At 45.1% G+C, this 12,475-nt stretch overlaps 1 protein-coding gene across 2 annotated transcripts in view; it reads left to right on the top strand.

Moving 5' to 3' along the window:
• LOC105017983 (runt-related transcription factor 2) overlaps positions 1 to 12,475 on the top strand; it is a 65,521-nt gene that overhangs the window by 32,054 nt on the left and 20,992 nt on the right. For both annotated transcript variants that reach the window (XM_020056011.3, XM_013138475.4), the window contains exons 2-4: positions 342 to 604; positions 3,099 to 3,255; positions 9,130 to 9,234. In XM_020056011.3, coding sequence (XP_019911570.1) covers positions 342 to 604; positions 3,099 to 3,255; positions 9,130 to 9,234 — 525 coding nt within the window. The remainder of the gene's footprint in view (positions 1 to 341; positions 605 to 3,098; positions 3,256 to 9,129; positions 9,235 to 12,475) is intronic.

Below are 12,475 nucleotides of genomic sequence, written 5' to 3'. Positions count from 1 at the left end.
AAAACAGACCTTATCATGAGCGATCGTACTCGCGCACTCACAAGCTGTTTTGTTGCTGGAGACGGTTTTATTTTGAGGGTCGGAGGCGCCCAGAGAACTCTGTAGTGGAGGGAAGTTTAGCCACTCGGAGCGCTGAAAGGAGCGAGTCCCATTTTCCGTTGGCAACAAAGCTAAAGTTTCTCAGCCGTGCGGAGCAAACAGACCGACCGCTACGGAGGACAGGGAGAGCAGAGGACAGGGCAACAGAAGAGAGGGAGCTGAGCTGTCGTGGAGGTCTTGACTCTTTCCGGTGCCTGGCGGCTGTCCGGTAATCTAGTCTGTTGTGATGCGCATTCCCGTAGATCCCAGTGCCACGCGGAGGTTTAGCCCGCCGTCCAGTAGCCTCCAGCCGGTCCCGGCCAAGATGAACGAGCTCAACACACCGACCGGGACCGGTCAACAGGACAGCGCGGTGCCAAGACTCCGTCCGCATGAGAACCGCAGCATGGCGGAGATCATAGCGGACCACCCGGCAGAGCTGGTGCGGACTGACAGCCCCAACTTTCTTTGCTCGGTGTTACCCTCTCATTGGCGCTGCAACAAAACGCTGCCCGTTGCATTCAAGGTAAATACCACTTTTTGTACGGATGTACTTTATTTGTATGCAATATATAAAGGTTAAACACAATTATACATACATACTCATTATTTATTTTTCTATCTATTGCTACAGAAAACGGCTAGGTTACAAATACCTTGTAGTTTGGTGAAAATTAGTAGTGTTAATGTATTTATGTAATATAAATTTTTTCGCTCTGACTTGCATGTTTTTACACATTTATGTTGATAAAAAATATGCTGTTCAGCAGCTCAGTAAATTTCCCGTTTTCCTTCAATACATATTATGAACTATTAAAATAGCGAAGAAGACAAACTCAATGCGTGCGTCTTTAAGGATTCAATTAAAGCATTCTTGTGTTAAACTGATGCAGTTGGGAGGAAGGAATTGAATGGTGACAAGTTGTGTGTGTGTGTGTGGGGGGGGGGGGGGGGGTCGTGCGCGCGCGTGTTTGTAGTTAATATGACACATCTCTATTGTAGTCTTTGTCGCTGAGAGACAGATCTACAGACAGACATGGAGGCAGGCATGGTTAGAAATAGGCTATGAGCTCTATCTCACAGCGCTTTTAGACATATCCACCTCGACGTTTCTGCAATAAATTATGTTGTTCTCGTTTAAAATTAAGCAATACATGGAGTGGAAAAAAACGTTGTATATTTTCTTTATCATTATTCTTTATTAGCCTAATTGTAATTTGATTCGAAAACCGATTAAATAGAAATGAAATGCAGTCAAGTAGTTTCCTTGATAATATTTAGAGTAGTGTAAATAAACCCTAGAAATATTTGCTTTTGAAAGAAGACACGTTGCAAAACTAGGTCTGTAAGATTTCTCTACAATTATACATAGTCGGTAGTCGGTCTTTAAGCTGACCTTGTTGGTTTCCTGAAAATATACAAGAATTATGGATGTTAATTTGCATATTGTGCGTCATAGCATAACAGGAAGCACACATTTTATTGCGTTCGTTATATGTTTTAATTATGTTTGAAATATGCATTGAAAATAATGTTTCTGTATTAAATCTGTTTCACATCTTTACAATAAAAGTATATTGCCCACTTATATAGTATTAAAATGCATATATAACAGGTCTAGACAATACTCAGTTGCCTGTAGAACTGTGTTCAATTACTTTTTCGAAAACGAACTGATTTAATATCATATTAAATGTGATTACATATATCACACCACTTGTCATATTAAAGATCTTTAGGTTTTGAAAAGCCTTATGTGTGTTCTAATTTGACCACTCCTCATGAACGTATTACTACTAGTAGTAGTGGTGGTAGGAGTAGCATATTTATATTTATTCCCAGTATTTCCTCCTTTGTAATAAACTTTTGTAACCTTCAGTTATGGAGAGAATGTCTTTCCTCGAACCTTCAGCTCACTTTTGTGTGATTCTTTCTTTAGAGAACAGCGCCAATATTAATATTCCTCACTGACACAAGCTTGAGGGCACATGTTAAAACAAAAATGTTTTTGTTTGCGTGTTTAAAAATAGATTTACAGTAAATCAAAATCACTTGAGAAAATAACTCAGGATTAATTCCAGATTTCTATTAAAGGGAACTTTAATTTCTAAAAGGGAACAGTAATACTTATTTAGAAGACCTCAGTCTGACTGCCATTATAAGTGAGTTCCTTAGAACAATGTATTCCTTAAACTGCAGTATCGGGCATTGTTAATCAATAAAACAAATTGAATTGTGGTAAATATATGGAATATGAACAGAATTAATGCTTTGTTTGTTTTCATCCATTTGGTACCTCACCACACCCTCACCTTACCAGAACACTGGTAGTGATTCATTAACCCTTAAAGTGCCAAAAGTTGTCAATTTAAATCCCAACAGGTCAAAAACCTAATTTCCAAACAGTTTCTGACATGTTAGGACTTAAGTTTGTGAGAAAAGAGCCAAATATGGGAAACCGATGTGCCCCAACATTTTCCAAGCTGGCGGTTGCCTCTGGGCTTGCCAGACAAGTGAACGAGGTCTTGAGAGAAAGTGGATTTTTTTTCTTGCTTGGTTCATAGAACCAGTATTACAGGAATAGATTGTATTAAACAACGTTTTTGCTATTTTCTTCACTCTGCTGTGGCTCAAATGGTTGTATGGTTGAAACTTCAGAATATTATGATCCCCTTCTTGGACCGCTGTTAAGATCACGTACAATATGTCTTTTGTTCCTCTCAGAACCAAGTTATGTTGTTTTTCTACACACACATCATTATTGGCTGATCATCTTCATCATTATTGCCTGATCATCTTTGTTCTCCTAAACGTTTCTGATGGATTTTAAACCATACGTTATTACAAAGAAATAATATCATCAAATACATTTAAATAAGAAATGAATACATAAGATGTTGGGCAGCATTTTGTCAGTGTTTAGGCCCAGTGTGTCTGCTCCTCTCACTCACCTGAGATCAGTGATCAGTCACCTGAGTGACCTCATCAGTGACATCACAGGATCGTCTCGTTCTTCCCAGGTGGTGGCGTTGGGAGAGGTGCCTGACGGGACGGTTGTCACGGTGATGGCAGGGAATGATGAGAACTACTCGGCAGAGTTAAGGAACGCATCAGGGGTGATGAAGAACCAAGTGGCTCGCTTCAACGACCTACGCTTTGTAGGCCGCAGTGGTCGGGGTCAGTCTCTACATTGTGTATTTCTATTTCTTTGTATCATCTATCTACGTCTATCTACATCTATCTATGTGTCCTTTATCTTATTGATAATTGAATGTGTAACACTGGAATACTTTGAATGTTCTCAATGGTGGAGACGCCAAACAAGAGAAGTGTACTGCAACATTTACAGAATACTCAACTTCTACATTTGTTATATAGTACTCTAATTTATATTTCTATATTTAATGACCATACGTATGCAGTAGTTTGCATTGATCCTTTTTTTTTTAATTTGTACTAAAAAGCAATTCTTTTAGATCTATGTTTTTAGTTTCAGTGAGATTTTTGATACAATATAAAGAAGGGATATGTTCGTAGGGTTATTTTATTCATGAAATCATTCTTTAACCAGGTCCAGTAAGTCATTTAAGAACCCATTCTAATTTCAAATGATGACCTGGATGAAGACATTCAGTTGCATGAGGACAAGAGGAAACATGCATACATAACAGAAATCAAAGAATAAATAATGATGTGTTTCTGACTGCTGTTCTCTTGTAATTGAAATCCTTTGGCTAGTTCATTATTGTGAATGACCAAATAAACACAAAACAGGAGAATAAACATGAAACTACGCTAAATACACAGAGGCACATAAACATATATGTTTGACAGGTGCAATAGTCAGATAGCGGCTTGTTCAGTTTGTTTTTAAAGGAGTGAGGGGTGAGAAAACAATCAACCGTAAGAAACTCAGTCAACTGCTTTGAAACTTCAGCCGGTTCTAGTCATAAGTAGGGCTAAACCAAACTCCAGGGGTGTAAACAATACTCGGCTGTGTTTGCTAGTTTAGGTAAGTTCCTCATTAGGACTTTGATTACCAGCTAAGGGGAGTTCACCACTAGCCTTAATTGATAATTTCCCACTATTTAATTTCTTTGATCAGTTAAGCTCACTGATTGGTAATAAACTCCCTTTAGCTGGTAATTTAGGTCTGACTTCCCTAAACTAGTAAACACAGCCGAGTTCTTCTGCTTTTTACTCCGGTGCTTAAGTGAAAAACAGTGAGAGGAGATGTGGTCTTTAGGGTTAGAGTTAGGTGTAGTTAAGTGACTAGTGTACATTTTACAGAGAGGTTTAAACATTATGCGTCCTTATTATCTACTCATCTGGACAAACAATACACACATGGACAACAGCAGGCAGAAACCCATGACCCATCACAACACACACAGGCGGAGTGATACTACAACTCTGTAGGATGATCGAGTTATGCAGCTCTTGGCACAAAAGGGCATATTAGATCCACTTGACCTCTCCTCCACCTCCACCTGTCTTTGAGAGTTGCAGAGGAGGTGAAGGTATAACAGGTGAGCTGTAGAGGATGCTCAGGTGTGACAAGGGACTTGAAGAGAAGGGACAGGTATAACGGGCACTGAAGAGGAGGCACAGGAATTACAGGGGAGCTGATGAGGAGGTGGATCTTTAACAGGCGAGCTGTAGAGGAGGTGGAGGTTTGACAGGGGAGCTGTAGAGGAGGTGGAGGTTTGACAGGGGAGCTGTAGAGGAGGTGGAGGTTTGACAGGGGAGCTGTAGAGGAGCTGGAGGTTTGACAGGGGAGCTGTAGAGGAGGTGGAGGTTTGACAGGGGAGCTGTAGAGGAGGTGGAGGTTTGACAGGAGAGCTGTGGAAGAGGTGGATGTTTGACAGGAGAGCTGTAGAAGAGGTGGAGGTTTGACAGGAGAGCTGTGGAGGAGGTGGAGGTTTGACAGGAGAGCTGTAGAAGAGGTGGAGGTTTGACAGGAGAGCTGTGGAGGAGGTGGAGGTTTGACAGGAGATGTGACGCTCTAGTTCTCATATGTTTCCTCTCCAGGTTACACAGAATCTAATGACAGCAAGTGATATAGAAGTAACAGGATCCGAGAACATAGAATTCTGTTATCAATACCCCTTATAGGAGATACACAGAAGCACACAGAGGCTATATATAGACAGTAAGTAGGCTGTATCTATAGACACTAACAGAGAGTAGGCTGTATCTATAGACACTAACAGGGAGTAGGCTGTATCTATAGACACTAACAGGGAGTAGGCTGTATCTATAGACACTAACAGAGAGTAGGCTGTATCTATTGACACTAACAGGGAGTAGGCTGTATCTATAGACACTAACAGAGAGTAGGCTGTATCTATAGACACTAACAGAGAGTAGGCTGTATCTATAGACACTAACAGGGAGTAGGCTGTATCTATAGACAGTAACAGGGAGTAGGCTGTATCTATAGACACTAACAGAGAGTAGGCTGTATCTATAGACACTAACAGGGAGTAGGCTGTATCTATAGACAGTAACAGGGAGTAGGCTGTATCTATAGACACTAACAGAGAGTAGGCTGTATCTATAGACACTAACAGAGAGTAGGCTGTATCTATAGACACTAACAGAGAGTAGGCTGTATCTATAGACACTAACAGGGAGTAGGCTGTATCTATAGACAGTAACAGGGAGTAGGCTGTATCTATAGACACTAACAGAGAGTAGGCTGTATCTATAGACACTAACAGGGAGTAGGCTGTATCTATAGACAGTAACAGGGAGTAGGCTGTATCTATAGACACTAACAGAGAGTAGGCTGTATCTATAGACACTAACAGGGAGTAGGCTGTATCTATAGACAGTAACAGGGAGTAGGCTGTATCTATAGACAGTAACAGGGAGTAGGCTGTATCTATAGACAGTAACAGGGAGTAGGCTGTATCTATAGACAGTAACAGGGAGTAGGCTGTATCTATAGACACTAACAGGGAGTAGGCTGTATCTATAGACACTAACAGGGAGTAGGCTGTATCTATAGACACTAACAGAGAGTAGGCTGTATCTATAGACACTAACAGGGAGTAGGCTGTATCTATAGACAGTAACAGGGAGTAGGCTGTATCTATAGACAGTAACAGGGAGTAGGCTGTATCTATAGACACTAACAGAGAGTAGGCTGTATCTATAGACAGTAACAGGGAGTAGGCTGTATCTATAGACAGTAACAGGGAGTAGGCTGTATCTATAGACAGTAACAGGGAGTAGGCTTGACCACGTGTGACAGACACAATGCTCAGATACAGCTAAAGGCCTCTAAACTCTTTGGACAGCATTTCCTCGTCCTAAGTGATGGGCGTACACAGCCACAACCCCTACTACTTTGTCCCTGTCCCGAATACTATGGGAGTTCACTGTATGTAAAGATACTAGAGTACTATACTTTAATTACAGAGAGGTATTTGATGGATAAAATACTGTTGCTGACATGTTTCAGGCCACCAGCTGCTCCCCTGAATCACCAAGGCAACACTCCTCCCAATTCCTGTTTCCTGTGCGTTGTCATGGTTATGCGATACATCCTCATAACTTTGCCATTTGTACAGAGTCGGCAGCTCTCTGCTCTAAATAATAACATTCCTCTTAGCACACTCACTCACATACACACACATACACACACACTCACTCACATACACACACATACACACTCACTCACGTACACACACATACACACACATACACGCGTAGGCAGCAACTGTTTGGATTACCTAGAGGGGAAATTACTATTCAAATACTTCTTAACATCTTGGCCCACACAAAATCACACCCTGTTCCCAATACTTTAAAAAAATCTGTCGCTTTAGTGTACCATTATTTGACCGTTAAGTTAGATGACCCTGTACTTTTCACAGAAGCGCCTGTTGATGTAATACAGTATTTGATGAAGTTCCACTCCATCAAAAGTCTCAGTGAGAAACCTATGCTTTACATTTTGAGTCAGTGTTTTCTAGTGAGATACATTTCCCTGTTCTATGTATCATCTAGTATGTCACTGGAACTGGGGCTGAAGTCCTCTTCACTTGCTTAGTTGATGTGCAGGCGCGGATGTGACGGACACCGGACGTCATTCAAGTGAACGGGTAGGGAATAGTGGCCCATTTCAACAACGGCCATGCAGAGTTGCTGCTAGGAATGAGTCCACGGCAATGCCGAGCTGCTGCTAGGGATGAGTCCACGGCCATGCAGAGTTGCTGCTAGGGATGAGTCCACGGCCATGCCGAGTTGCTGCTAGGGATGAGTCCACGGCCATGCCAAGCTGCTGCTAGGGATGAGTCCACGGCCATACCGCGTTGCTGCTAGGGATGAGTCCACGGCCATGCCAAGTTGCTGCTAGGGATGAGTCCACGGCCATACCGCGTTGCTGCTAGGGATGAGTCCACGGCCATGCCGAGTTGCCGCTAGGGATGAGACCACGGCCATGCCGAGTTGCTGCTAGGGATGAGTCCACGGCCATGCCGAGTTGCTGCTAGGGATGAGTCCACGGCCATGCAGAGTTGCTGCTGGGGATGAGTCCACGGCCATGCCAAGCTGCTGCTAGGGATGAGTCCACGGCCATGCCGAGTTGCTGCTAAGGATGAGTCCACGGCCATGCCGAGCTGCTGCTAGGGATGAGTCCATGGCCATGCAGTGCTGCTGCTAGGGATGAGTCCATGGCCATGCAGAGCTGCTGCTAGGGATGAGTCCATGGCCATGCAGTGCTGCTGCTAGGGATGAGTCCATGGCCATGCAGTGCTGCTGCTAGGGATGAGTCCATGGCCATGCAGTGCTGCTGCTAGGGATGAGTCCATGGCCATGCAGAGTTGCTGCTAGGGATGAGTCCATGGCCATGCAGTGCTGCTGCTAGGGATGAGTCCACGGCCATGCAGTGCTGCTGCTAGGGATGAGTCCATGGCCATGCAGTGCTGCTGCTAGGGAGTGACAGCCAGGGTGGAGGGGATTGTGAACTTGCCCACAGGATTGGCAACATAGGTATTTCCTAATTCAAGCTTTTTGGGGAATCCCTCAAGTTAATTTAATTTCCTAAATTGACTTCTCATGTTCACTTGAGTTTCATGTTGCTCTGCCGTCATCCAAAATCCACCAGTGACGAGACTTGCCCTCATTTCTGAGGGACTGAGCCAAGCCTGACTGGAGGGTGAGGGGTCATTAATATTCTGCATCGAATGGATGTCAGGCTGTAATAAATGTATGAAGCTCTGTTCTGAACCGGAGTATCAGCCAGCAACACATCCATCAATTGCTCCTGTCATTTCCTCAGCCCAGTTAGATGAACTGGGGAGACGAAGTTGTGTTGTTTCTTTGAGCGTCCGTGTGTTTCTCTGGGGACGCTCATACCGGTGTGACGTCGGTGTAGATGTGTCAACTAGTCTAGTTTAAGTCTTTTTACTGACTCAGATCTTTTTGGCCGTTCAGAAAAAGAGAACACTGACCGCCAGGTAGTCAAACGTTATACAGATCCGCTGCTCGAACGAACGATTCAGTTCATTACGAATTACTAGTAAAAGACTCATCACTCTCAAGTCGGTAGAATAGTTTGTTTGAAAATAACGATTTGTTCGCTAATTGCACACGTCAAGCTGTGGCGAAGTGGTTATTGTTTGGTCAGTAACCTTCTATCGCTGTTGTAGTTCACTGGCATGCGAAAATGCTGCTGGAGATTTAAATGAAGCTGCAGGATTCTACAATGTGGTTTATCAATTGCCCACCACACCACCCTTCACTGTAGCCAGTCCTTCTCAGGTTTGGCTCACGTAACTGATGGAAAATCTCAAAGTATTATAATTTTGTGATTGAAGGCTCCCATTTAAATGGAAGAGCTCAATTTGTGTGTTATTTCTAATTCCAGAGCCATTAAACACAGCGTAGCCAGATATTTATTTTCAACATGTTATAGTACGATTACGAATTCGTGTACAGTCAATGGATGAAAAAATTCATGAATGATTACTGTGTATAATGGATGATTTATTGAATGCAGGTTATCCTCCCGGCTGAGTTAGTGTGCTGATGTTCCCACAGGAAAGAGCTTCACTTTGACCATCACCGTGTTCACCAACCTTCCCCAAGTGGCCACCTACCACAGAGCCATTAAGGTCACAGTGGATGGACCACGCGAGCCCCGGAGTGAGTACACACACACACACACACCCAAACACACACACACACACACCCAAACACACACACACATCCACACACACACACACATACACACACACACACACCCAAACACACACACACATACACACATACACACCCAAACACACATACACACACATCCAAACACACACACACACACACCCAAACACACACACACACACACACACAAACACACACACACACCCAAACACACACACACACACACCCAAACACACACACACATCCACACACACACACACATACACACACACACACACCCAAACACCCACACACACACACATCCACACACACACATACACACACACACATACACACACACACACACCCAAACACACACACACACACACATACACACACACACACACACACCCAAACACACACACCCACACACACACACATACACACCCACACACACACACACACATACACACACACCCACACACACACACGCACACACATGCACACACACTCACACACATACACACACAAACACACACACACCCAAACACACACACACACACACCCAAACACACACACACATACACACATACACACCCAAACACACATACACACACATCCAAACACACACACACACACACCCAAACACACACACACACACACACACAAACACACACACACACCCAAACACACACACACACACACCCAAACACACACACACATCCACACACACACACACATACACACACACACACACCCAAACACCCACACACACACACATCCACACACACACATACACACACACATACACACACACACACACCCAAACACACACACACACACACATACACACACACACACACACACCCAAACACACACACCCACACACACACACATACACACCCACACACACACACACACATACACACACACCCACACACACACACGCACACACATGCACACACACTCACACACATACACACACAAACACACACACACCCAAACACACACACACACACACTCAAACACACACACACACACACCCACACACACATACACACACACCCACACACACATGCACACACACTCACACACATACACACACATACACACACACACCCAAACACACACACACACACACAAACACACACACACACACACCCACACACACATACACACACACCCACACACACACACACAGCCAAACACACACACACACACACACCCAAACACACACACACACACCCACACACACACACACACACACACACACATACACACACCCACACACACACATACACACACACACACACACACTCAAACACACACCCACACACACACACATGCACACACACCCACACACACACAAACACATACACACACCCACACACACACATCCAAACACACAGACATAGACACCCGGAAACCAGTACCGTTAAACTTATTGTGGAATTTGTCCTAAGCAAGCTAATGAACAACATTCCTCTTCTGATTATCAAGAGAGCCAATCAAATTATTCTTAATTAATGTTCTGACAAGTAATGGGTGATGGAACGAAGGGCTTAGTTCTGGGGTTAGACAGGGTTGTGCGTGTGTGTCTCTGTGTGTGTGCGTGTGTGTCTCTGTGTGTGCGTGTGTGTCTCTGTGTGTGCGTGTGTGTCTCTGTGTGTGCGTGTGTGTCTCCGTGTGTGTCTCTGTGTGTGCGTGTGTGTCTCCGTGTGTGTGCGTGTGTGTCTGTGTGTGTGTGTGTGTGTGTGTCTGTGTGTGTGTGTGTGTGTCTGTGTGTGTGCGTGTGTGTAGACGGTAGAGTAGCAGAGTGCTGGTCTCAGCTTTATTTAATGGTGCTTATTAAAACAACTGAAGAGGAAAAAAACTTTACTATTTCCATCGAGTGCCAACTGGTCTGGCACACAGCTGTTCTCCCCCAGCACTCCCTCCTCCCGAGCCCCTCCTCTCCTCTGTCTCCTCCCTCCCTCCCTCCCTCGCTCCCCTCTCCTCCCTATTCATAAAAACATTATTCTCAAACTCTGGCATCCCAAGGAACACTATCACATCACAAACAACCTCCTCGTCTCCCTCTGTCTCCCCCATATCCCTGTCTCCCCAATGTCCCTGTCTCCCCCATCTCCCCCCATGTCCTTGTTTCCCCCATGGTCCCTGTCTCCCTCTGTCTCCCCCTATGCCCCTGTCTCCCCCTGTGTCCTCTATGTCCCTTTCTTCTCCTGTGTCCTCTATCTCCATGTCTCCCCCATGTCCCTGTCTCCCCTATCTCCCCCATCTCCCCCTATGCCCCTGTCTCGCCTGTCTCCTCTATGTCCCTGTCTCCCCCGTCTCCCCTACCTCTCCCTGCCTCCCCAGTCTCCCCCTCTGTCCATGTCTCCCCCTTGGTCCCTCACTCCCCCTATTTTTCTTTCTGCCTCTTTCCATCTCACCACTGCGCAGGTTTATAAACACATATGGCACCGAAAGAGAGAAAGACAAACAGAGAGAAAGAGAGAGAGAGACGCGTACGCACATGTTGATGAAGAGCATTTCCTGTGCATCTGTTGTCCCGTCAGATCACTGCATACTTACAGCTGAGGATAGAGGGAGGGGAGAATGGAGCATGGAGGGGAGAATGGAGGGAGGGGAGAATGGAGGGAGGGGAGAATGGAGCATGGAGGGGAGAATGGAGGGAGGGGAGAATGGAGGGAGGGGAGAATGGAGAATGGAGGGAGGGAGGGGAGAATGGAGGGAGGGGAGAATGGAGGGAGGGGAGAATGGAGGGAGGGAGGGGAGAATGGAGGATGGAGGGGAGAATGGAGGGAGGGGAGAATGGAGGGAGGGAGGGGAGAATGGAGGGAGGGGAGAATGGAGGGAGGGAGGGGAGAATGGAGGGAGGGAGGGAGGGAGGGGAGATTGGATGGAGGGGTGGAGGGAGGGAGGGAGGGGACGATGGAGGGGTGGATGGAGGGATGAGGATGGATGGAGGGATGAGGATGGATGGATGGATAGATGAGTGATGGATGGAGGGATGGTGGAGGGAGGGGCTTTTAGAGTCATAATGGAATTTGTTTATTAAGTGTTATTTTCTCTGAAGGAAAAACAACACCATGATACGTTTAAGGTCTTTCTACATTTACGGTTTACATTTAAGTAATTTAACAGACACGCTTATCCAGAGTGACCTAGGGAAGTGAGTGCATACATTTTATCCTTCTATTTATCCTGGCCTCCCAATGGGAATCAAACCCACAACCCTGTCATTGAG

This window comes from Esox lucius, chromosome 18 (assembly GCF_011004845.1).
Source record: "Esox lucius isolate fEsoLuc1 chromosome 18, fEsoLuc1.pri, whole genome shotgun sequence".
Lineage (NCBI taxonomy): Eukaryota > Metazoa > Chordata > Actinopteri > Esociformes > Esocidae > Esox > Esox lucius.
Note: the sequence above shows the minus strand (reverse complement) of the source record. Positions and strands in the feature narration are given on the sequence as shown.